At 33.8% G+C, this 22893-nt stretch overlaps 1 protein-coding gene across 1 annotated transcript; it reads left to right on the top strand.

Annotated features, from left to right (window-relative positions):
* Positions 1–585: 585 nt before the first annotated feature.
* Positions 586–22527, top strand: LOC148610136 (uncharacterized). The gene is made up of 9 exons (XM_088542240.1): positions 586–1015; positions 1384–1576; positions 3375–3572; positions 3886–3993; positions 12223–12423; positions 14387–14528; positions 15462–15625; positions 18166–18291; positions 19941–22527. Exons 1-8 carry the CDS (start codon positions 731–733, stop codon positions 18270–18272), a joined length of 1398 nt encoding a protein of 465 aa, XP_088398366.1. The 5' UTR covers positions 586–730; the 3' UTR covers positions 18273–18291; positions 19941–22527.
* Positions 22528–22893: the final 366 nt, after the last annotated feature.

Genomic DNA, 22893 nt, shown 5'->3' with positions numbered 1-22893 from the left:
TTTGTCTCAGCCGTTCGCTGCATTAAAATTGCCTTCCATTTATATATATATGCATGTATTAACATTCATTTTCCTAACATTCCGAACCCACAAACGATCTAAGAGTTAGACTTTTAGAATTATTATCGATTTTTCCTGTATTTATACATGTACCAAGTCATAACGCTATGACTGAGCTTGCCGAAACTAAGCGGACTTTAATTCTTAGATTCTGATATATGGATTATGATTATGTTAGTAACTAGAATTATAGTCATCACTACATAGGTTTTATGCTTTTCATCATGAACTCGTAAATTTGCTTGTCTTTCAAAATTTCAACACCATTTGTGTATACATTTGTATCGGAGTATTATGTACATACATGTAGCGTTCATACTCTTTTTTTTTCATACAGTAGAAGAAAACTTGACTGTATTTATAATAAATTTACATTTTTCAAACCAACATATTTATTATTACTACCGAAAGAATGTATTATTTTTTTTTAAATATGTACACACTAATACATATACATTGTACAACTACTATACAAAATACGGAAACTTTGCACTCACCGAAATTGTTTTTCAAATTATAATTGAGAGCAATATTTAGAACAAAAATAAAGTGATCGTTCTGAATAGCTGATATATATGATAATTTAGGAGAATTTTATCACCATCGGACATGCAATAAGTGTACTGTATATTGAGTAAACAATTAGAGTCTATGCGTGTTTCCAGTTGTCATGTTTCTCAGGCCTGCTGTTCACCGTTTTAGCATATGGAAAACTTTACAACAGGAACATTTGATCAAGACGAACTGGAGCTTATTTGTCTCGTGTAGAAATGAATCGTCACATGCTAACCAAGACGAGGTACACTCAAGGACAGATTTACCCGATTACAACACCTCTGTGAACGTTGATTCGCACAAGTTGTCCAGACCCACTGCAAAGCCCGGGACAAAACTGTCTAGTAAATCCGCTTCGAAAAGATGGATAGGTCTAGAAGACTTAGCAGAAAGGACCAAGGTAGCTTTTTTACTATGAAATTTTTTCCTCGAGTACACAGTTAATTTTACTAAAATGTAGTATTAGGTGATAAATGTATAAAAAAACATGCCAAATTAAGGGGAACCATCAAACATTTTTTACATGCAGTCACTTCGGTCAAGGAGTTTTTAGACGAGTTTATATACAATTCTAGTCTATTAGAGTACGGTAAATTCGATGATTTTAGGACTTTGTACACCCCAAAAGTTAACCTTCAAAAATGCTTTTTTTATCATACATATATTTTCTTACCTGCAAGGGGTTTATCGCCGTTGCTCTTGTTAAATCATTTGATGTAGATTACAGCTGACCTTAATATTTTCTCAGTCTCAGTTTTCTCGTATTAGGGGTCTTTGATACCAGACACACTAAAAGAAATGGAAAACGACCCTGAGCTTAAATTAACATTAGAAAGACTTAATAAAATTGGACAAAAAGAAATGACACGGGAAGAAAGAAAAAAACGTCAGAGAGCTTTGGATGATCTAGGCGTGCCAAATTTCATTCAATTCTGGAAACAAAAAGCGTTGGAGAAAACTGGTATGTAGTGATTCGATTTCTCTTTTGTTATTATACCTCGGCTTTAAAAAGCGGGTGGTGTATAGAGATCATGGTGTCCGTCCTATATTCTGTTCCACAACTCTTCTGAAATCTCTGAATAGAATTTGATGAAACCATGGAAACTGTTACAGATTCTTTATTACATGATGCTATTGTGCATATCCTATTTTGTTTTTACATCTGAATGTTTAAGTCACGTATATGTATACTATATGGTTTCTTGGTAGCGGGGGTATCACCAAGTGAGCTTTGCTCACAGTTTTTCCTGTTAAGTTTTGTATATTTACGTTGGGTAAACAAATCATGGTATTTTTAAAAGAATAACATGCACTACGGTAACATTTATGAAAGGTTACCTGTGAGAACACTATCATAGATTTAAGTTCGTCAAGATAGATACTAAATGCAATATCATGTAAGAATCGTGCACGTTGTGATACACCAAAAGAATTTTGTGAAAGATTTAGAACATTTAACAATCATAGAAAAAAAACTCTTAAAACAAAGATACATGTAAGTGCAGAGATAGCGAATTGTTGACTGTAGCAGTGGTTATATAGGATATTGAGATACATTGCACACATGCAGCAAGTCATTTTACAACATGTTCGGTTCCTATAATAAAGACATTGAATACCTGTACACGTATAGGGGATTACTCCGAATGACCTACCAATACTCGAATACGTCATTATTGCATGCTTACTATCAATTGTTCTCAAGTGTTTTATTATATTATTCAACTGATATCTCCGCCTCACGACTTTCATTGTTGTCTTCTTTTTTACATAGAATATTAAAAGTATAGCATAAAGTGCTATTTCCATGATCCGATTGGCCATCAATACATTACGTGTTTGAAGGAAAAGTGCACCTTTGTAGAAAGTGCTTTACCAAGTAATTACTACGGCGCGATCAAATTTCCATATTTTTATTATGTGAGGATGGAATCGATAGAATATAATTATGCATTTGAAATAAAGTGGAATCGGAACTAAAACATAACCAGAAAAATGAAAAGAGTTTTAATGCGATTTACTCAATACAGTTGTAGTAGTGGACATTAGTAATTGAAGCGATTGGTCAATTGGTAACACGTGAACGAAGTATATTTGTTTTACTCCTTATATGGTTAAGAGGCTTGCCATTCTTAAGTATATCAGAATTCTAGTTGTTTCGACCAATACGAATTTTTAGATGCAAACATGTAAATGTAGATTACCTAAACTCTGTAAAGTTGATGTCCTTCAAGGGTCCAAATTTACTTTCAAGTGTGGAAGGTCATGGACCTTTCAAAGTTATTTTAAATCAATAGTCCACTTGAATAACATCGAAAGCCCCCAATAAAGTATCAATGAATGTCTTTGACTTTAAGTTAGTTAAAATGAAATTTTCAAAGGTCCTAGATACGAAATTGAGGATTATTGGCATCCGACTACTGATAATTTAACCCTCTCTAGTTATTGGTTACCCGTATTATCACATCTGTTTAGTTTGAAAACCGAAAGTTTCATAGTTGCATTCTCTGCAAAATATCTATCAACAGATTGGGATAAAACCGTTCACTTATTCCGGATGATGTTTTTAGATTGAAGATAGGGATTTTTTCGATGTGTCGATGTACACTGTACAGAGACAGCAACTAGATTAAATTTAAGCTGTGGAAATCCTATTGAGGCGTCACGGGTAACAAACATAAATCTAAAAGTATACTCAGTCATCATAAAGTTTTCCTTTATTTAAACAAAATTATCAGCGACTTATTTAAATTTTACAGGAGAAAAACCAAGACGGCTGACAAGAAAGCCTACTGAACAACTGCAGATAAATATAGGGTTATATTGTAACCAAGCTTGTAATCACTGCCACGTGGAATCTTCTCCAAAGAGGAAGGAAATGATGGACCATCCCACCGCTGTCAGATGTATGGAAATCCTAGAAAACAGTCCCTCTGTAAAACTTCTCGACCTTACAGGTACTTTCTGAATAATACATACACTATCTTGATTGTATTTCAACATGGTGGAAGGGGTTTCAACGAGGTTTTTTTTTTACCATATCCATTGAAATGGCTATTCTTACTGCCTCATTTCTATAATTACAGATCCATTTTACATATAAATGGTTTATATTAATTACTGCCTTTATGATGGCCTTACATATGTAAAGTCTTAATTTTGCTCCCTGTGAAAAAATCCTGCAAAAAAGTAAAGTAACCACTTTAAATTATGTTGTTTCAATGTGTGATTTTTTGAACAAGCAATAGGTTTTTTTCTTGTGTCTTTCAGGGGGCGCTCCAGAACTTAATACAGAGTTTCGGTATCTAGCAGCCAAAGGGAAAGAACTTGGAAGGGATGTCATAGTCCGTAGCAACTTAACTTCTCTTTCAGAACCCGGTAAGTTGACTTCATGTCTTTCAGTAACAGTTATGCCTCTTTCTACAGCTAAAACATAAATATAATATTATCTAGCCTATGTGTGTAATCATATGCATATAATGAATGTTCACAGATTTTATTTATGATTTCTTTATCAAGACGTAAACATTCAGATGCAGCATTTTGTAAGGAAGGTTCTTTTACATTTTTACATTTAATGCCATCAATTGGCGTCCGTCGTCGTAGTCGCCGTTAACAATTTTTCAAAACTCTTCTCCTCTGACACTACTTGACCAATTTGAACCAAACTGGTATGAATGTTTCTTGGGGTATCCTGCATAGAATCAATTTGGGGATTTTTGATCCGTCGAAAAACATGACAGCTGTTACTAAAATAGGATATACATCTGGGGGTCAGACAGTAATTTTTCGTATATATCTCCAAAACGGTTAGGTTTGTCAAATTTCTTTTAATTGTTGAAATTATCCTTATTATAAGGCCAACAAAACGGGAAAAATGACGTATTTTTACAATTTTCAGCCAATATCTTAAAAACTACCATAGATAGAAAGAAACTTTTAGTTATTGAAATGATCCTTATGATAAGTTCTATCAAAATCTTTTTGAGTCATATCGTTGGACAACTTTTTGTTAAATTTATTGCCCTTGAAAGGCAAAATTCAAACAGGTAAGTGATTCAGGCTCCTGGGAGCCTCATGTTATACGACCGCAAAAAAAAATTTCGGTCATATAATGGTATCACCCTAACGCATTGTTCCTATGGATATGGTGAAGGACCGTATAGTTTTTGGAGGTTTTTGCCCTGCCCCTTTTGGAAATAAGGGGCTAAAGGCGGAAATGCGTTTTATTTTTAGATCTGGAGTTGATAGAAAAAGTTTCTTGTTGATCCGATTTTTTATGTTTCAGGTGTCAATCTGTTCATTTTCAAATGATGTACATGTATTATTTGTTTTACATGGTAGGCTTGTCTTTAACTGTTTTGAAGTTAAAAGATTACAAATTAGGCCCCTCCAAAAAAAAAATCAGTTTTGTTTTCGGTCGGATTTTATACGACCGCATTTTTTTCTTCGGTAGTATAATGGGATCACCCTGTCGTCGTCGTCATCGTCGTCTATTGGCACCCGTTAACTTTAGATTATCAATAATAACTTTAGTAAAACTTATCCGCTTTATTGTTCCTATGGACATGACAGAGGGCAGTATAGTTTTTTATAGGTTTTTGCATTACCCTTCTAGGAAATAAGGGCTTCAAAGGGGAGAAACTTTTTTTCATTTTTGGTCCGATTTCAAAATTTTTATGCCCCCGCGACAAACTGTCGGAGGCATATTAATTTACCCCTGTCCGTCCGGATTACACATGATCATGGCCTGTCCGGTTATCTTCTGGTACAGTTTTTGAACTACATCTAAAATATTTTACAGAATATTTTTACACACGGTGAAGGTGTGCAGGGCCAAAGGATTTTGATTTTCGTGAAATATTATGAAAATTGGTAAAAGTTAGACTTAGTCATTTTCATCAGAAATAGAGCTATATGGCTTGTATGGCTATCTCCTAATCTAAAATATTTTTGCAGGATGTTCCTTCACATAATGATGGTCTGCAAGGTCATAGGATCTTGATTTTTATGAAATACATGTATTACGGAACTGGGGGATAGTTGCACTTTGGAATATTACGGAACTAGGTGATAGTTAGACTTAGTAGTTTTTGTCAGAAATATATCCCAAGTAACAAAGGGATATGGGGGTATATACATTTTTCATGCGACAATCCGTCCATCGGTCCTCTTTTTCTCATAGCAACTAGTCTGACACTACCAAACATAATTTCATGACGCTATGTGGCCAGGATACAATATGTAGATTTGCATATATATAGGAATTTCTGATCCCCAAAATGATCACCAATTTTTTTTTTGCTCCGCGAAGCTTTATTTTTTTTTATTTCAGATTTCAGTTAAAAGTGGTCAAACGGGAAACACAAAAACCCGACTTATTTTCATTTTTGGTCCGATTTCGATTTTTTATTGGAATCATTATGAAAATCCCTGCCTGCATTTTTCAATCAGATTTCAGATAAACGTTTGTATCTCTTCCAGTTTTTGAGTTATAAGGCGGCAAAGAAGTCACACCCCAAAAAACATGGACATTTTAATTTGTTGTCGGAATTCCAAAATTTTTAATTGAATTTCAAATTGTGTGTTATATTGTTTTCAAACCAGTTGTTTAGTTCATAATGAACTATAAGCCCTATGCTTAAGTGTATCAAAAACTAATATTGTGTCCACGTACACTTGCCTCAAAATACGACGAAGATACCGTCGTACATGTATCATGCTGCACTCCGCGAAGCACTTTATTAACCATAGTATTGGTTTTGTAGCCTGTCTAGAAAAATGTTAAGACAAAACTCTATAAACCTTGCATATATATTTATCTGATCCGTACACAGGCGCGTAGCTGCCGTTAGGCAAAAAAGCTTTTGCCATTTTTTTTTTTTTTTTTTTTTTTTTTGAGATAAAGTACATCCAGGAGAGGCATAAATGATGCTCTAAAACGCTATCTCCGCGGAGCTTCGGTGGGGGGGAGGAGAGGGACTTCCCCCCCGTAGGACCTGCTGTGGGCCTTAAGCGGCCCCAAGACCCCCTTCCGTAATTTTGCCTACACTTCAATTTGGCCTCAGCTACACGCCTGGTACATGCTGCTAGATACACAAAGGTACCTCATAATTATGATGATGTTGAAGTTGATAGTCTTTTGCCTGTTTTAGACGTCCATCTTTTGATGGACATATTTATGGAATATCACTGTCCGTCTGTACGTCCTACTAGGACAAAAACATGCTTGTCATCAAGGGAGAAAGCTCCTATCTTCATAGTTATTCTATTTTTATTTTGCGAGTTATGGGATACCAAATAAAGGTGTTTGTGCTGTTACCGTTGATTTTATTACTTTTATTGTCAGAGCCTTTCGGAGATTATACACTTGTTGAAAACTTTTGTAGTTATACGCTGATGCATTGTTGCGTTTCATCATATCCGTTCTTTTTTTAATTGTATTTTTCCGACGCGCTGAGCCGGATTTTTATCGTGCTGGCTCTTACAGGCAACATCCCGCATGTAGTCATATCATCCCACCCGACCACATTATTCTGAATCCGAGCCGACCAGTTGTCGCTCTATATGCCGCGTGCTTGTCGTCGGAGCAGTGACAAATAATTTTAAAGTCTTTTGTGTGACTCTACCGGGTTTAAACAAACGACTTCCAATTCTTGAAGCGAGCACACTATCACGAAACCACCGAAGAGGTTGATTGGATTTTTATGAAACTTTAGAGGAAGGTTAGGAATTAGATTATTACAGGCGCATGCGTACAAAAAATGTACAAGGGACTAAAGGTTAACGTAAGGCATTCACATGTTCAAAACTCTTACGCGCGACCCCGCTTTGATTGCGCAGAGGATTTTGCGAAACTTTTTGGTTTGTAGATGTGGATGACAAAGAATAATTATTGTCATATGCCTTCCTGCAAAGGGAGATAATTCATTTTTTAAATGTTATAAAACGGGTTTTTTTCCCATCCACAACAGAAAAAAATGTCAATTCAAAGAAAGCTCCTTTTTGTAGTAAATGAGCATTTTTACTGTATATTTTTCAAAAAAATAAATAAATAAATAAAAAAAAATAATTCGAAAGAATTTTATGAAAATAATAGTGCATGTTTTTTTTAACATGTGTTGTTTTTTCCTTTAATTTGTTACCAGTTTTTTTTTCAATTGATTAAGAAGTAAGAAGCTTAAGGCCTTTAGGAACTCGTGTATAAAGGTTAACGTTTTGCTTCTGTTGAATGTGGATTTCAATTATTTTTACAGACACGATACAAAATAAAGTTTAAATTGTATATATTGTATTTTTAGGCCAAAACAAATCTGTTTTGTTATTGCTGGAAGTTATATTTTATTAAAAACGAAAAAAATACTTACTGTAAAAGCCAAGTTAATAACTATTTTAATTATCGTATATAAACATAATTTATAATTAAAAAATTGACAGTATGTGGCTATACAAAAAGATACTCATGAAATGTTATTGTTGGTTGTTAGAAATGTTAAACTTTAAAACTGGACAATATCAAACAAAATACCAATAAATATTTAGACAAATAATGCTTCAATATTCATATAGTTTCTTTTTTACCGCATAATTGAAAAGGCGCTAATATAAATCACTATTAGTATGGCCTTAAAATTTTGCTAGAAGTATTTTATGACGTACGGGCATGTAGCCTTACATGGGGAAACCATGTGTTGTTGTCAGTTTGACTACAGTTTTCCGTAAAAGTTTTTCTAGCAGCTTAGCATATTATAGAAATCGATTAGTGTTTTAGAAGTGTAAAAACTAAATCATCTTCCTAGCAAACTGCTGTATTTTAGAAACGGATATATAGAGGTTTAAAAATGACTGTTTTGTTTCCTGAATTACTTGCTCTCAAAATCTTGATTTTGGCTTTTCTTATTGGGCAATAGATTAACAAACGGCTATATAAAATGAGATTAGTACAAATGTATTTTTTTACCAAGATGTTTCACGAACCTGCTACTGCAATTCTCACGCGTGTTCAATTCATTATAGTACAATATGAGGGGTATGACATTTCACTGAACTAGTCGCTACTGCCCCTAACCTAAAACATAAAAAGTGGTAGGCCACTGATGTTCTGGCGAGGTTGTAGAATCATCGTGTGAGATGCAGAAGCTCTTTCCTAGATAGCAATTTTCTACTACTAATTTTCGCTTCTCACCCGAATGCAAATCATAAGAAAAAAATATGATAGAACAACACTACTATCAATGTCTATGCCGAGTAGGATGACATGTTAGAACACTAATATTAATGTCTATGCCGAGTTGGATGACATGTTAGAACCACGTATGAATTTCTATGCCGAGTGGGATGACATGTTAGAACACTAATATTAATTTCTATGTCGAGTGGGATGACATGTTAGAACACTAATATTAATTTCTATGTCGAGTGGGATGACATGTTAGAACACACGTATGAATTTCTATGCCGAGTGGGATGACATGTTAGAACACTAATATTAATTTCTATGCCGAGTGGGATGACATGTTAGAACACTAATATTAATTTCTATGTCGAGTGGGATGACATGTTAGAACACACGTATGAATTTCTATGCCGAGTGGGATGACATGTTAGAACACTAATATTAATTTCTATGTTAGAACACTAATATTAATTTCTATGTTAGAACACTAATATTAATTTCTATGTCGAGTGGGATGACATGTTAGAACACTAATATTAATTTCTATGTCGAGTGGGATGACATGTTAGAACACACGTATGAATTTCTATGCCGAGTGGGATGACATGTTAGAACACTAATATTAATTTCTATGCCGAGTGGGATGACATGTTAGAACACTAATATTAATTTCTATGTCGAGTGGGATGACATGTTAGAACACACGTATGAATTTCTATGCCGAGTGGGATGACATGTTAGAACACTAATATTAATTTCTATGTTAGAACACTAATATTAATTTCTATGTCGAGTGGGATGACATGTTAGAACACACGTATGAATTTCTATGCCGAGTGGGATGACATGTTAGAACACTAATATTAATTTCTATGACGAGTGGGATGACATGTTAGAACACACGTATGAATTTCTATGTCGAGTGGGATGACATGTTAGAACACTAATATTAATTTCTATGTCGAGTGGGATCATATGTTAGAACACTAATATCAATATCTATGCCGAGTGGGATGACATGTTCGAACACTAATATTAATTTCTATGTCGAGTGGGATGACATTTTAGAACACACGTATGAATTTCTATGCCGAGTGGGATGATATGTTAGAACACTAATATTAATTTCTATGCCGAGTGGGATGACATGTTAGAACACTAATATTAATTTCTATGTCGAGTGGGATCATATGTTAGAACACTAATATCAATATCTATGCCGAGTGGGATGACATGTTCGAACACTAATATTAATTTCTATGTCGAGTGGGATGACATGTTAGAACACTAATATTAATTTCTATGCCGAGTGGGATGACATGTTAGAACACTTATATTAATTTCTATGCCGAGTGGGATGACATGTTAGAACACTAATATTAATTTCTATGCCGAGTGGGATGATATGTTAGAACACTAATATCAGTGTCTATGCCGAGTGGGATGATATGTTAGAACACTAATATTAATTTCTATGCCGAGTGGGATGACATGTTAGAACACTAATATTAATTTCTATGTCGAGTGGGATGACATGTTAGAACACTAATATTAATTTCTATGTCGAATGGGATGACATGTTAGAACACACGTATGAATATCTATGCCGAGTGGGATGACATGTTAGAACACTAATATTAATTTCTATGTCGAGTGGGATGACATGTTAGAACACACGTATGAATATCTATGCCGAGTGGGATGACATGTTAGAACACTAATATTAATTTCTATGTCGAGTGGGATGACATGTTAGAACACTAATATTAATTTCTATGACGAGTGGGATGACATGTTAGAACACTAATATTAATTTCTATGTCGAGTGGGATGACATGTTAGAACACTTATATTAATTTCTATGCCGAGTGGGATGACATGTTAGAACACTAATATTAATTTCTATGCCGAGTGGGATGATATGTTAGAACACTAATATCAGTGTCTATGCCGAGTGGGATGATATGTTAGAACACTAATATTAATTTCTATGCCGAGTGGGATGACATGTTAGAACACTAATATTAATTTCTATGTCGAGTGGGATGACATGTTAGAACACTAATATTAATTTCTATGTCGAATGGGATGACATGTTAGAACACACGTATGAATATCTATGCCGAGTGGGATGACATGTTAGAACACTAATATTAATTTCTATGTCGAGTGGGATGACATGTTAGAACACACGTATGAATATCTATGCCGAGTGGGATGACATGTTAGAACACTAATATTAATTTCTATGTCGAGTGGGATGACATGTTAGAACACTAATATTAATTTCTATGTCGAGTGGGATCATATGTTAGAACACTAATATCAATATCTATGCCGAGTGGGATGACATGTTCGAACACTAATATTAATTTCTATGTCGAGTGGGATGACATGTTAGAACACTAATATTAATTTTAGCCGAGTGGGATGACATGTTAGAACACTAATATTAATTTCTATGCCGAGTGGGATCATATGTTAGAACACTAATATTAATTTCTATGCCGAGTGGGATGACATGTTCGAACACTAATATTAATTTCTATGTCGAGTGGGATGACATGTTCGAACACTAATATTAATTTCTATGTCGAGTGGGATGACATGTTAGAACACTAATATCAATATCTATGTCGAGTGGGATCATATGTTAGAACACTAATATTAATTTCTATGTCGAGTGGGATGACATGTTAGAACACTAATATTAATTTCTATGCCGAGTGGGATGACATGTTAGAACACTAATATTAATTTCTATGCCGAGTGGGATGACATGTTAGAACACTAATATTAATTTCTATGTCGAGTGGGATCATATGTTCGAACACTAATATCAATATCTATGCCGAGTGGGATGACATGTTAGAACACTAATATGAATTTCTATGCCGAGTGGGATGACATGTTAGAACACTAATATGAATTTCTATGCCGAGTGGGATGACATGTTAGAACACTAATATTAATTTCTATGCCGAGTGGGATGACATGTTAGAACACTAATATTAATTTCTATGCCGAGTGGGATGACATGTTAGAACACTAATATTAATTTCTATGCCGAGTGGGATCATATGTTAGAACACTAATATCAATATCTATGCCGAGTGGGATGACATGTTAGAACACTAATATTAATTTCTATGCCGAGTGGGATGACATGTTAGAACACTAATATTAATTTCTATGTCGAGTGGGATGACATGTTAGAACACTAATATTAATTTCTATGCCGAGTGGGATAACATGGTTTTATAGCTATTGCTTTTGTGCATTCATAAAAATATTGCATCGATTTTGTACAAACTTTACAAAAAATCAGCATTTTCGTTAAAATGCACGATTTATTCCCCATTGAAAATTAAACGGTAACCAATCTACCAAGAGTTAAAAATTTATACAGTTATTTGTATTCCACTTTCCAGGCCAGGAAGACACTGCCCAATTCTTTGCAGATCAAAAACTTCACGTTGTTGCTTCACTGCCATGTTACTCCGCAAAGAATGTCAATATGCAGAGAGGTAGAGGTGTCTTTGACAAGAGTATCCAGGCTTTAGTGATGCTCAACTCACTAGGATATGGTAAAGATGGGGGTTTGCAGTTGGATCTCGTTTATAATCCACTTGGTAAGCTTGATCGTCAATAAGTATTATTGTATAAGGATGTTCAAGCAAAAATGACAATAATTGATTTGTTTAAAACAAAAAAAAACAGGCTTAAGATAAGAGTTCTAATAGACAAATCCACGGGGACCAATCAGTCCTTGTGTTCAGGACATTCAGGAATTGTTATAATGACAAAAAGCTGCTTGAAATTTTAGAATTTCGTACTTGTTTTATTATATTTTTTTTAAATTCTGATATAGAGTGTAGTTCAATACATTCCGAAGTTTTGTGCAAGTTGAATTAAAGCAAAGTTTTGATTCGGGCCTCTCAATATTTTTGATAGAAAAAGTCCAGGTTAAAAGATTTTATCAAAGCCCACCAGAAATCAAATTAATTCTTGGTTATATTTTGACTGCTTTTGCAAAGTAAATACTAATCTCATCAATATTTGTTTTTGATAGTTACAGTGGTAATGTACATTAAATATGTAGTTCTCAAACTAGTTTGAAAAACATTTATATTTACACCAGTGTACATGGATCTAAGTATATAATGTTTTGCTTTTTGAGGTAATTTGTTAAGTTTGTATTTATATAAATAACTTCATGCTTTAATTTCATTTGCTAACAATGATTTAAGACGTAAATTTGATGTGTTAGCTTTTGACCTCTGACTCCTTTGTTCCGTTATGTTAATTGCATAGCATAACTCCCGAATTCACTACAAAGGTGATTGTTTTATTAATTTTGGTTTGTACTTTACTCACTAATATTTGTTAATTGAAATTCAATATAAATTGAGTTGGTTTGGATTGGGCTTAAGACTCACGCGACTTATCACACGTGAAATTCGTCCAAACCGATTTTAATGGAAAATTGGAACTATGGGCAGAAAATTTCAGTGCGTCAATAATGCGACAATTCAGATACATCAAAACTCAGGTACATGACCTGAACGTGAAAACAGGAAACAACAGCGAACGTAATAAAGTTCAGTTACAAATGAAAAGTGAAGATAAGGAAAACAATTAATCACACAAAAAAACTAAAGCGCTAGCAGTATGAACTCACCCCCCCCCCCCCAAAAAAAAAAAAAAAAAAAAGAAGAAGAAGAACGGAAATATTTTCGTGCGAAAAGTTCATGTTAAACAGCTGGTATCAAATTTGTGATTAGAATTTGAAAAATTTGCACAGTTTAGGAGATATAACTCTAGATATGAGGCAGACAGAATCAGGCCTGTTCTGTCCTTTTCTGTAGTTCTTGATGTTCACAGAGCTAGTTTAAAGTTTCACAAAATTTGCGCGAGACTCATGCAATTTTAGGTTTAATCGGCGGCTTGATCTTCTGTCAAATCTCACGCATTTTTGTGATGAATTTATGACAGCCCAATGTTCACAGCAAAACATAATGAAAGCCGACAAATACTATCGTACAAGAAACACGGCTTTGGCTTATATATAATTTGTTTATTTATGCATTTGTGCTACATTAGTGTAAAGTGTATTTTAATACAGATTGCGTTGTACATATATCGTGCTAATACGTTTATATTCTGTAATCAATTAATTTTATATGAAAGTTAGTTAAATATATGCTATGAGTTTGGATTTTGATGACTTCATATAAAAAAAGCAAGGTGCTTTTAACTGATGAACATTTTCTACTAATTGTCTATTCGGGTAGCTTGCTATTTTATGACTTAAATAAAATCCTTTAAGTTAACAATCATGTTTATAGTAACTCGTTCTATTGATACAAATTGAACCAATTATTATTTTGTCAGTGGTTATTACAGAAAAAAAAGTGAATAATTGTATTGAATTTCCCAAAAAGACTGCTATAATTAGATCTGCATTTTTCATTTAAGATAAAACTTTTTATTGAAATGCATTTCTTTCATTAAATGGTTTTAAAACATAAAACAAGTGTTTATGATGTGTTTCACTTCATTATATAGATTGATACAATTAGATATGCTTTTAAGGTGCCTTTCTCCCACCGCCACAAGTTCCATTAGCTGAGAAGTATAAAGAAGAGCTATGGGAACATTTCGGAATAGAATTTAATCAGTTATATACCATAACTAATATGCCAATTAAGAGGTTTGCAGATTTCCTCACAAGACGGTAGGTACTGATATACAAAAAAATCGTATGAAGAAGTTTTCTGCTTTAACTTGTTTCAACAGTTCATGTCTATACAGCCACTTGTAAGAGAGTGATTTTTCGCTTCACACTGTCTCACCCTTCCCAGCTAAGTTTTTATCGTTGTACAAGGCAATTAATATATAAATAGTTTTTCTCTTAAAATGTTACCCAGTCATAACTCTTTCCTCATTTTATTTTATCAAGAATAACAAACTCACCTAGGCTCGTTTATAATTTTGTCGAAATTACACTCCTTAAGTCGCTAGAGACTAGTAATATCATTTTTTTGCCTTTGAAGAAATAATCCCGTGCAAGTTACAGTGGGTGGTTTTAATAGAGCGAAAATTTTACAGTGAATCATTATGAATTAATTTAACGAGTGAACTTCGAAAATTGTTTATGAGGTCACTGTCTCATTGTAAAATATGGTCTTCTATATGAGATTAAAAGTTTTATCTAGCAGTTAAGATCATTAAAAATATGTACGGTTTTATATCGAGGAAAGAAGACAACATCTATTGATTTATTCAACATGTCATAGTTTTCCTTTCCTCGTTTGTCAACCCCGGAATTGACTTTTTTATGAGCAACTCGGCGGGTGTTTCTAGAAAAGCAGAAGACGCTTACCCTACCGGTGCACCCACCTGGTCCATGCTCCCAGTTTTTAGTGGAGACCGAGTTGCTCATTTACTTTTATTACTTTGTATGTATTATTTTAGTTACTTTATGTTCTTTGTTGTGCAAGTCTGTTTTCCATGTCTTGTCTTTGTCCCTGGATTACATGGAAAAAAAATACTACACATTTACACAAAGACAGTACTATTTTAAGTGTAACTTGACCTTTTTTTTTAAATAATTGACATCAAATGTAAAGGTTGCCCTTTGACATTACTCAAATTTTATGTGTTATAGAAATGAGATGAGAGATTACATGGACTTATTGGTGAGGAACTTCAACTATGACACAATCGAGCCACTTATGTGTAGAAACTTAGTTAACGTGAACTGGAATGGGCATATTTTTGACTGTGACTTTAATCAACAACTCGACCTGCCATGCTTAGGAAAGGATATGAGTAAGGTTCAACGTATGAGGATAGTTTTATTGAAAATGAATGTGTTTTATTTCTACAAACAGCTGCGCGAAAGCACATTGTACACCCTTTCAATGTCAGTATAATGAAGATCTCAAAAAACGTACAGAAAACTGTTAAAAAAAACAGTGCTTGCACGACATCGATATTTTGGACGTGTGTGATTCGAATACGAACCTTCCAAGGCCTGTATTTGCATGTGATGTTAAATTTTGTCATTGATTAATAACACACATAGTATTATGATATGCAGAAATCATAGAAGGCTTAAGTAGATTTATAAAATTAAAATCGTTTTTTATGCAAATTTAAGATGTGATAGTGTGGTTATAAGCTAACTGGAGACGACCAGTTAGAATTCTCGGCATAATAAATTCAGCGTTTATAAGCTACTTGCATATATACATGTATATCCTAAATGACCAGAAAGCCAACAAACTCGTCATGTCTTTTTTTTAGATCACCTGGCCCGAAAGGCATATGAGATATTACCTTTGGCCTGTCAACGTCGTTAACAATTTTTCTCTGAAACAACTGAGCTAATTTGAACCAAACTATGTCTGAATGTTTCTTATGGTATTCTGTATAAAACTGATGTTCGGATTTTTGATCCGTGAAAAACATGACCGCCGTTAATACAAATGTAAAAATTGGAAGATAGGGGTCAGACAGTAGTTTTTCGCATATATCTCCAAAACCGTGAGGTTTAGATAACTTTTGCCAAGATAAAATTTATTAGAATGATGAGATCTAATAGTGGTCAAATATTGGTGTAAATATGTTGAGCCATGTTGGAATTCTTGCTCTTCTTCGACTTTTTTTTTCGCTATTTTTAGTATTAATTTCTTTCGATATCTTCTCTAGACCAATAAGAGTCAAATTTGGTTTGAATGTTCCTTAAGGTGTTCTGCTTAGAACCGATGTGGGTATTTTTGATCCGTCGAAAAACAGTCGCCGTTAAAATAGAACATAGAAGTCAGACAGAATTTATTCGCATACATTTCCAAAACCGTTAGTTTTAGCCAAATTATTACAAGGATAAAAGTATTAAGCGTGATTAGATCTATCAGTGATCAAATTTATATGTAAATCTGTTTAGCCATGTCGGAGTTATTACACTTCTCCGAGATCTTTTTCCAATTTTTAATGTAATAAAAACAGGGTTGAAAGTTATCCGCGGATTTCCGCTTTTTTTTGGGGGGGTGGGGGGCGATTTTGGTCATTTTTTAGATCAGTGTAAATTCGTTAAGAAAAGTTTAGATGGTGAGGTCTGATTTTGACCATTTTTTTCCAGTTGGTCCATTCATTACGCTTGGTTGTCTTTCTGATTAAATAAAAATCATCCAGAAAATTATGTCAGTAAAATCGACCCGTTTTCTGGATGATTCTTGGCATATTTTATTATTTTCCTTATGGCTTTTGTGAGCTTTGTTAACTGGTTCTGTAGCAGATACCCTTATCGGATTCTGGTAACGACTAAATCGTGAACCAGTACGGACTGGTTTAAAACGGAAGTTGTTACATGTATCTCTGTGGCGAAAGCGTTATTAGTAAAAAGGAACCAGTTGACATTGTATCTGGTGGGGTCAACGACCTTTCTGAAAGGAACGAAATTGAAAAATTAGGGAAAAAGGACGAACTTCAAGTGAAGGAGATCGATTTTTGTCTAAGTTTGTCAATATTAAATAAATCAGGAGTTTGCATGATTAGAATCCCAATTTTCAAAACATTACAACTTTGTTATTTTATATCCAATTTTGGTTCTGTAAAATATTTCATTTAGATAAAATAATTCATATTTTGTATATGGGAATTTATAACACTTTTAGTCCAATTACTGAATATTTATTTAAAATTTCATGGATAAAAAGAGCTTTATTGGCTGTGTAGGGAACCAAAAGAATTTTTTAATATTCTTTAAAAAAATGAAAAAGTTGAAAAAGAAAAAAACTGATAATTTAAGGTTGATGTCCCATGCCACTCAGTGGATTTTTTGCCAACCAACACAAAATTGACATCACCAAGAACTATCCTATACCGTAATTGTAAACCATGCTCAGGTCATGCGAAAAATGGTTAGAAAACCTGAAATCTCTGGATTTTCCGGGGCTTTGTTTCCTGGGCTCCCACCAGGGCTGGGCACTTGGACCCTGCTTTGGGGCTTCAGGCAGCCCGCAAACCCTCGGTCAGATCTTCAGATTTTTTTCAACAAAAGTCACTTTCATCTCTGTAAAAAGGTGTTCTCCTCAGAAACTAAAGGACAGAATTCACTGAAAATTGGTATGGTTGCTCATTAGGTATAAGCGTTAGGAATTTTAGTCCCAAGAAAAGACATGGTCGCTTTTGCAAAATGGGATTTAATCATGGAGCCAGGTGAGCGATTCTGGCTCTTTAGAGACTCTTGTTATAAAATGTAGTTCATTTTTTAAAGGAGAAATCTGAAAAAAAAATTTCTTCCGCAACTTCGTGATGCAAGTGTCTTCCTAAATTTCACAACTTTTTATAATTTTCTTTATTAACAGAGGGACTGACGGTGTTTGACATCAAGTCTCTTGATGAGATAGGCGATGTCAAAATCAGAACTGACAACCATTGTTTTGGCTGTACAGCTGGAATGGGGTCAAGCTGACAAGGGGTTACCGTCTAAGGTAAGACATTGGATATGGCCTACTAAGGATATTGTCTGAGGTCTAAAGGTACATTGTATACACTTTTGAATTACTTAGGGAAACCATCATGATTAAAAGATGGTTGTAAAATTACATTTGAAGCCGTATGCAGTGAAACCTGTCTACAATGAACCATTTTTGGACTTTGAAATTGGTTCAATTTAGACAGGTCGTCAGTTTACTACTGTTCTAACTACATTTAAATTGCTATCAAAAGACCTTAGAGAATGTGAGAACAATGGCCGCTTTCAAATTATTTTGCCTTTCGATTGAAGGATGTTATGTTCTATAGTTGTATAAAATTAACCAGTTAATGATTTTTTTTGCAGTAAAATCTTTAAAGTATTCTAGGTATCGCATATGTTTTATTGCATATGTGGAAGGAGATAAATTTCCCAAAACTCCCATGATTTGTTTTACATATAGTATTTCTACTGGCTTAACCACTGACGAGAGCATTCTGTTTTGACTTTATGGAAGAGTAATCAAGGAAACAAAGATTCGAGCGGGAATCAAATAAATATAATCCATAAAGATACTGACTAAACAGGGAAAACAGAAACATACAAGAAATTCAAGAACATGAAATAACCAAAATGACACATACAAAGAAACAAAAGTAAATTGCAACTCGGACTACACTAAGAACTTGGAGCATGGACCAGGTGCACCGGTAAGGTAAGCGTCCTCTGCTTTTCTAGAATCACTTGAAGAAAGTGGATTTACATTTGTTAGCTTATAAAAGTATGACATGTCTTTATCTGAGGTCCCTCGTTTTTAGCTCACCTGGCCAAAATCCAAGTGAGCTTATGCCATCACTTGGCGTCGGTCGTCGTCGTCGTGGACAAATTTTTAAAAATCTTCTCCTCTGAAACTACTGGACTGGCAGGGTTTAAACTTTGCATGATTGTTCCTTAGGGTGTTCTGCACAAATTGACTGTTGGGATTTTTGATCCATGAAAAAACATGGCCGCTGTTACTAAAAATAGAACATAGGGGTCAGATGGCAGTTTTTGCAAATTACTCAAAAAAATTGCCTTTACCAAATTTCTGGTATGGGTAAAATTGTTAAGCATCATGAGAAGTACCTATACCGAAATTTTCAAAACCATTCATTGACTAATGTAGGAGTTACGACCCCTGAAACAGTTTTTTTTGTTGTTTTTTTTTTTCACATGTACAACTTTTAAAATCTTCTCTAAAACCATTTAAGATCATTGAATGAAAATAAGCATAATAGCTCTTTAGTGTATTGTGCTCAAAATGACTGTTGTGATTTTTAATCCGTAAATAAATATGGCTGCCTATACTAAAAATGGAACATAGGGGTCATAAGACAGGTTTTTTAAAAAAAATTCAAAAAATTGTTGCCTTTAGCAAAATTCTGGTTCAGGTCATGAGAATGCTATGAAAAGCATTTCCTGCATTTGACAATTTAGTTGATTTTAACTTAGCCTGTCTCTTCCTCAAGTTTTTTTAAATAAGCAAATGGTTAACAAGGTGAGCGATTCAGTCTCTATTGAGCTTCTAGTTGTTTTTGTCTAGCTATGTATGCTTAACTGCATTACTGTTGGTTTTAGCAAAATTATTATCCATTAGTTATGTGAGCATATTTTTTTTTATTTCAGACCGGACCATTGCTTTAAATGGTCTGTTGACTTGGATGGTACACAGGAACATTTATTTACAGATTTTCTCGGTGCTTTTGATTTTATATAATTTGTAGGTAAAATATGCAACGAATTTTCATTTGCTCCTTCTGAAGGACTACTAGTCTTCTTACTATGTTACCATAAGTTTTTTTTCAAAATTTAAAATCTTCAAGTCGTAATATGTGAATAATTTCTGTCGCGGTTAAAAAAGCGTTGTTATGTTATATTTTATATGAATTTTAATGATAGATCAGTAACTCATATCGAAAGCATGACGCGACTTCCAATCAAAATTGGACCGGACCAAAGTTCGTCAGTTCGAAAATATGAGTTAGATGAGAGGTCAGTTTGTTTTTCCAAGGTCAAATATTTTAATAGATTGGATACAATGTCATACTAACACATGACGAAACATACTAATTATGATGTGTTTGGCAGTTGAAACAATTAAGAAAAAACAATTGTCTTGGATTTCATCAAGTTTTATTTCGAACTTAACCCCGTTTAATCCTTTTGCGAAACCTCCAACCCTAACTATTATTCTATGCATGGGAAAATTTATTAACCAAATTGCTAAACATCTAAAATTGCACAAGCACTCGCTTCCCGACGAGTCTTTAATTTTTTTTAAAGGAAGACAACCAGAGCAAAACTGGTTATCTCATCCAAGTATGTCATTAAAAATTGTCTCCCTTTTGACATGAATTTAGTCTCCGCATAATTTAATTTAACAAACTTTAAAAAACAAATAAGTTATCAGGCGCGCAGCTGTCGTTAGGCAAAAAAGCTTTTGCCTGCACTTAAATTTGCCAATTTTTTTTTTTTTTTTTTGGAGATAAAATACATCCAGGAGAGGCATAAATGATGCTCTAAAACGCTATCTCGAGGGGGGGCTTTGCCCCTGGACCTGCTGGGAGCCTTAAGCGGCCCCCAGACCCCCTGCCATAATTTTGCCTACACTTCAGTTTGGCCTCAGCTACGCGCCTGGTTATCCCTATTGCTCAAAACTAAATGAACGAAACTGAATTTTCACTTTACATTTGAAATCAAATATATTTTTACTTTATATGTTTTCAATATTGATTATTTTCAAGTTTTTATGACTTAGTATTTGTCATTATTGATGTTTTTGAGTGTCTCCAAGTGAATTTATTTCTTCATTTAGTTATTGATTATTGTTTTTGCTCTTTCAAAACTAGTCAAAACTAAGTTGTATCTCACTTTCGTTTACTTTATTATTTTGATCTGTGCAACTTTGTCCAACCTTTTTAAAAAGGTCGTATTTTTACCTATATTCACCAATTGTTTGAAATTTGTACTTTATTTAATGCATGTGATTATTGAAAAAATATTGAATGGACTTATTATGAATCATGAATGGTTTAAGTCCGTCCAATATTGTAAAACAGTATGAACGGTATGTATCAGTTTATGAAATTCTCTGACAGAATCCATACTCTGGACGTTAGAAAATTGATGCCTCTGATGCATATTCTTTATTTAGGAATGTTTCAGTAAAACCTATGAGAGACGTGGGGAAGGCACTTTTGTACTTTCTCTAATTCTACTTCCGGTTCGTCTGGTACGTTTTCTAAGACAAACCACTTGGTACGAACCAATAATGGAACACAAGTCTGTGGTTCTAGTGGAACGAATCGTACTATAGAAAGCACCCTTGGTATCTTGACAAAATATAATTATAAAGTTTAATACAAAATTCTGAGGGTCTCCCCACCTCCTTAGTGAAAAAGTGCTTCATATCTTTTAATGGAACAACCTTAACTTGTTTTACTTGTTAATGTGTATTTATGTTTTTCTTTATAGGTGCTAGATTATTTACTTGATTTAAGTGAATGAATTTTATTGCCAAATTTTGTTGGAATAAAAAAAAATAATTTGAATTTTATCGAGAATGTTTATTTCATAATCACCTAATTTGGACGTGTTCTTTTTGTCCAATTTTATTTTGTTTTCTTGCTCAAATCAGGCGTGTCACTAAAACTCAACACAGTAGTCTCGTGCGACTTTTAAACGTAAGATTTTTCACTGTGTATAACCTATGATGTAATTGTCTTGTTAATTTTTACATGGAGAATAATATTATTGTTTTCTCCTTCCTCAATTTTTAATGATTATATTTGTTTTTTGTTGATGCTGTCAATTTACATAATTAAAAGTGAAATTGCTTAGGGGACGACCATTTGATTTTAATGAGTGCAAGAATTTTGAAATAAATATTTTAATGTATAATGATCTTGAAAGGGGCAAAACAAATCCTTCTGATCCGAACATGATATATTTTGTACTTTTACAGAACTTATACGGAAATGAATAATTTGCTTCGATGAATATAAAAATTAAATATTTCAACCGTTAATGGTGAAAATAAGTATTTTAATTCGAAGAATCCCCCTCAATATCAAATGGTCGAACCTTTAATTTTTGAAAGGTTTGTGATTACTTGCTAGTGATCAATATTTAAGGCTTACCTATGAGGAAATGTTTTAAAAATTAGCATGTAATTGACGATAACTTTATTCACTCAAATAAACATTTAAATATTTCAGTGCCTATTGTTTAAAGTAATGTTTGCTGTTGATAAAATAACAGGAACTGATGCAGTCGATTATACGAGGCAGGTGTAACCTGTTTGAGAAAGAAGAGCCTTACCGATAGACATGTCAAGTTTGATGTCTTCCTGGCTTCTAGTAGACTTCGGACGACTTGTCTGTAGGCCGACTTGTCCCATATTTTAATCCACAACACGTTGTCAGATTGAGGTCAGACCCTTCATGATTCTCAAGTCAAAGGTCAAATAACTTCGCCCTGTATCAAATTGAAATGCTATATTCGCAACTATTTTACTGGATATCGTCCGTAAATTTAGGGTTTAAATTTTCATTCACAAATATATGGATTTAAGATTTGT

The sequence above is a fragment of the Perna viridis genome, chromosome 8 (assembly GCF_037379345.1).
Source record: "Perna viridis isolate PV_CMFRI_1.1 ecotype Kerala chromosome 8, ASM3737934v1, whole genome shotgun sequence".
NCBI lineage: Eukaryota > Metazoa > Mollusca > Bivalvia > Mytilida > Mytilidae > Perna > Perna viridis.
The sequence above is the reverse complement of the archived record's forward strand: the minus strand, read 5'-3'. Positions and strand labels throughout refer to the sequence as shown.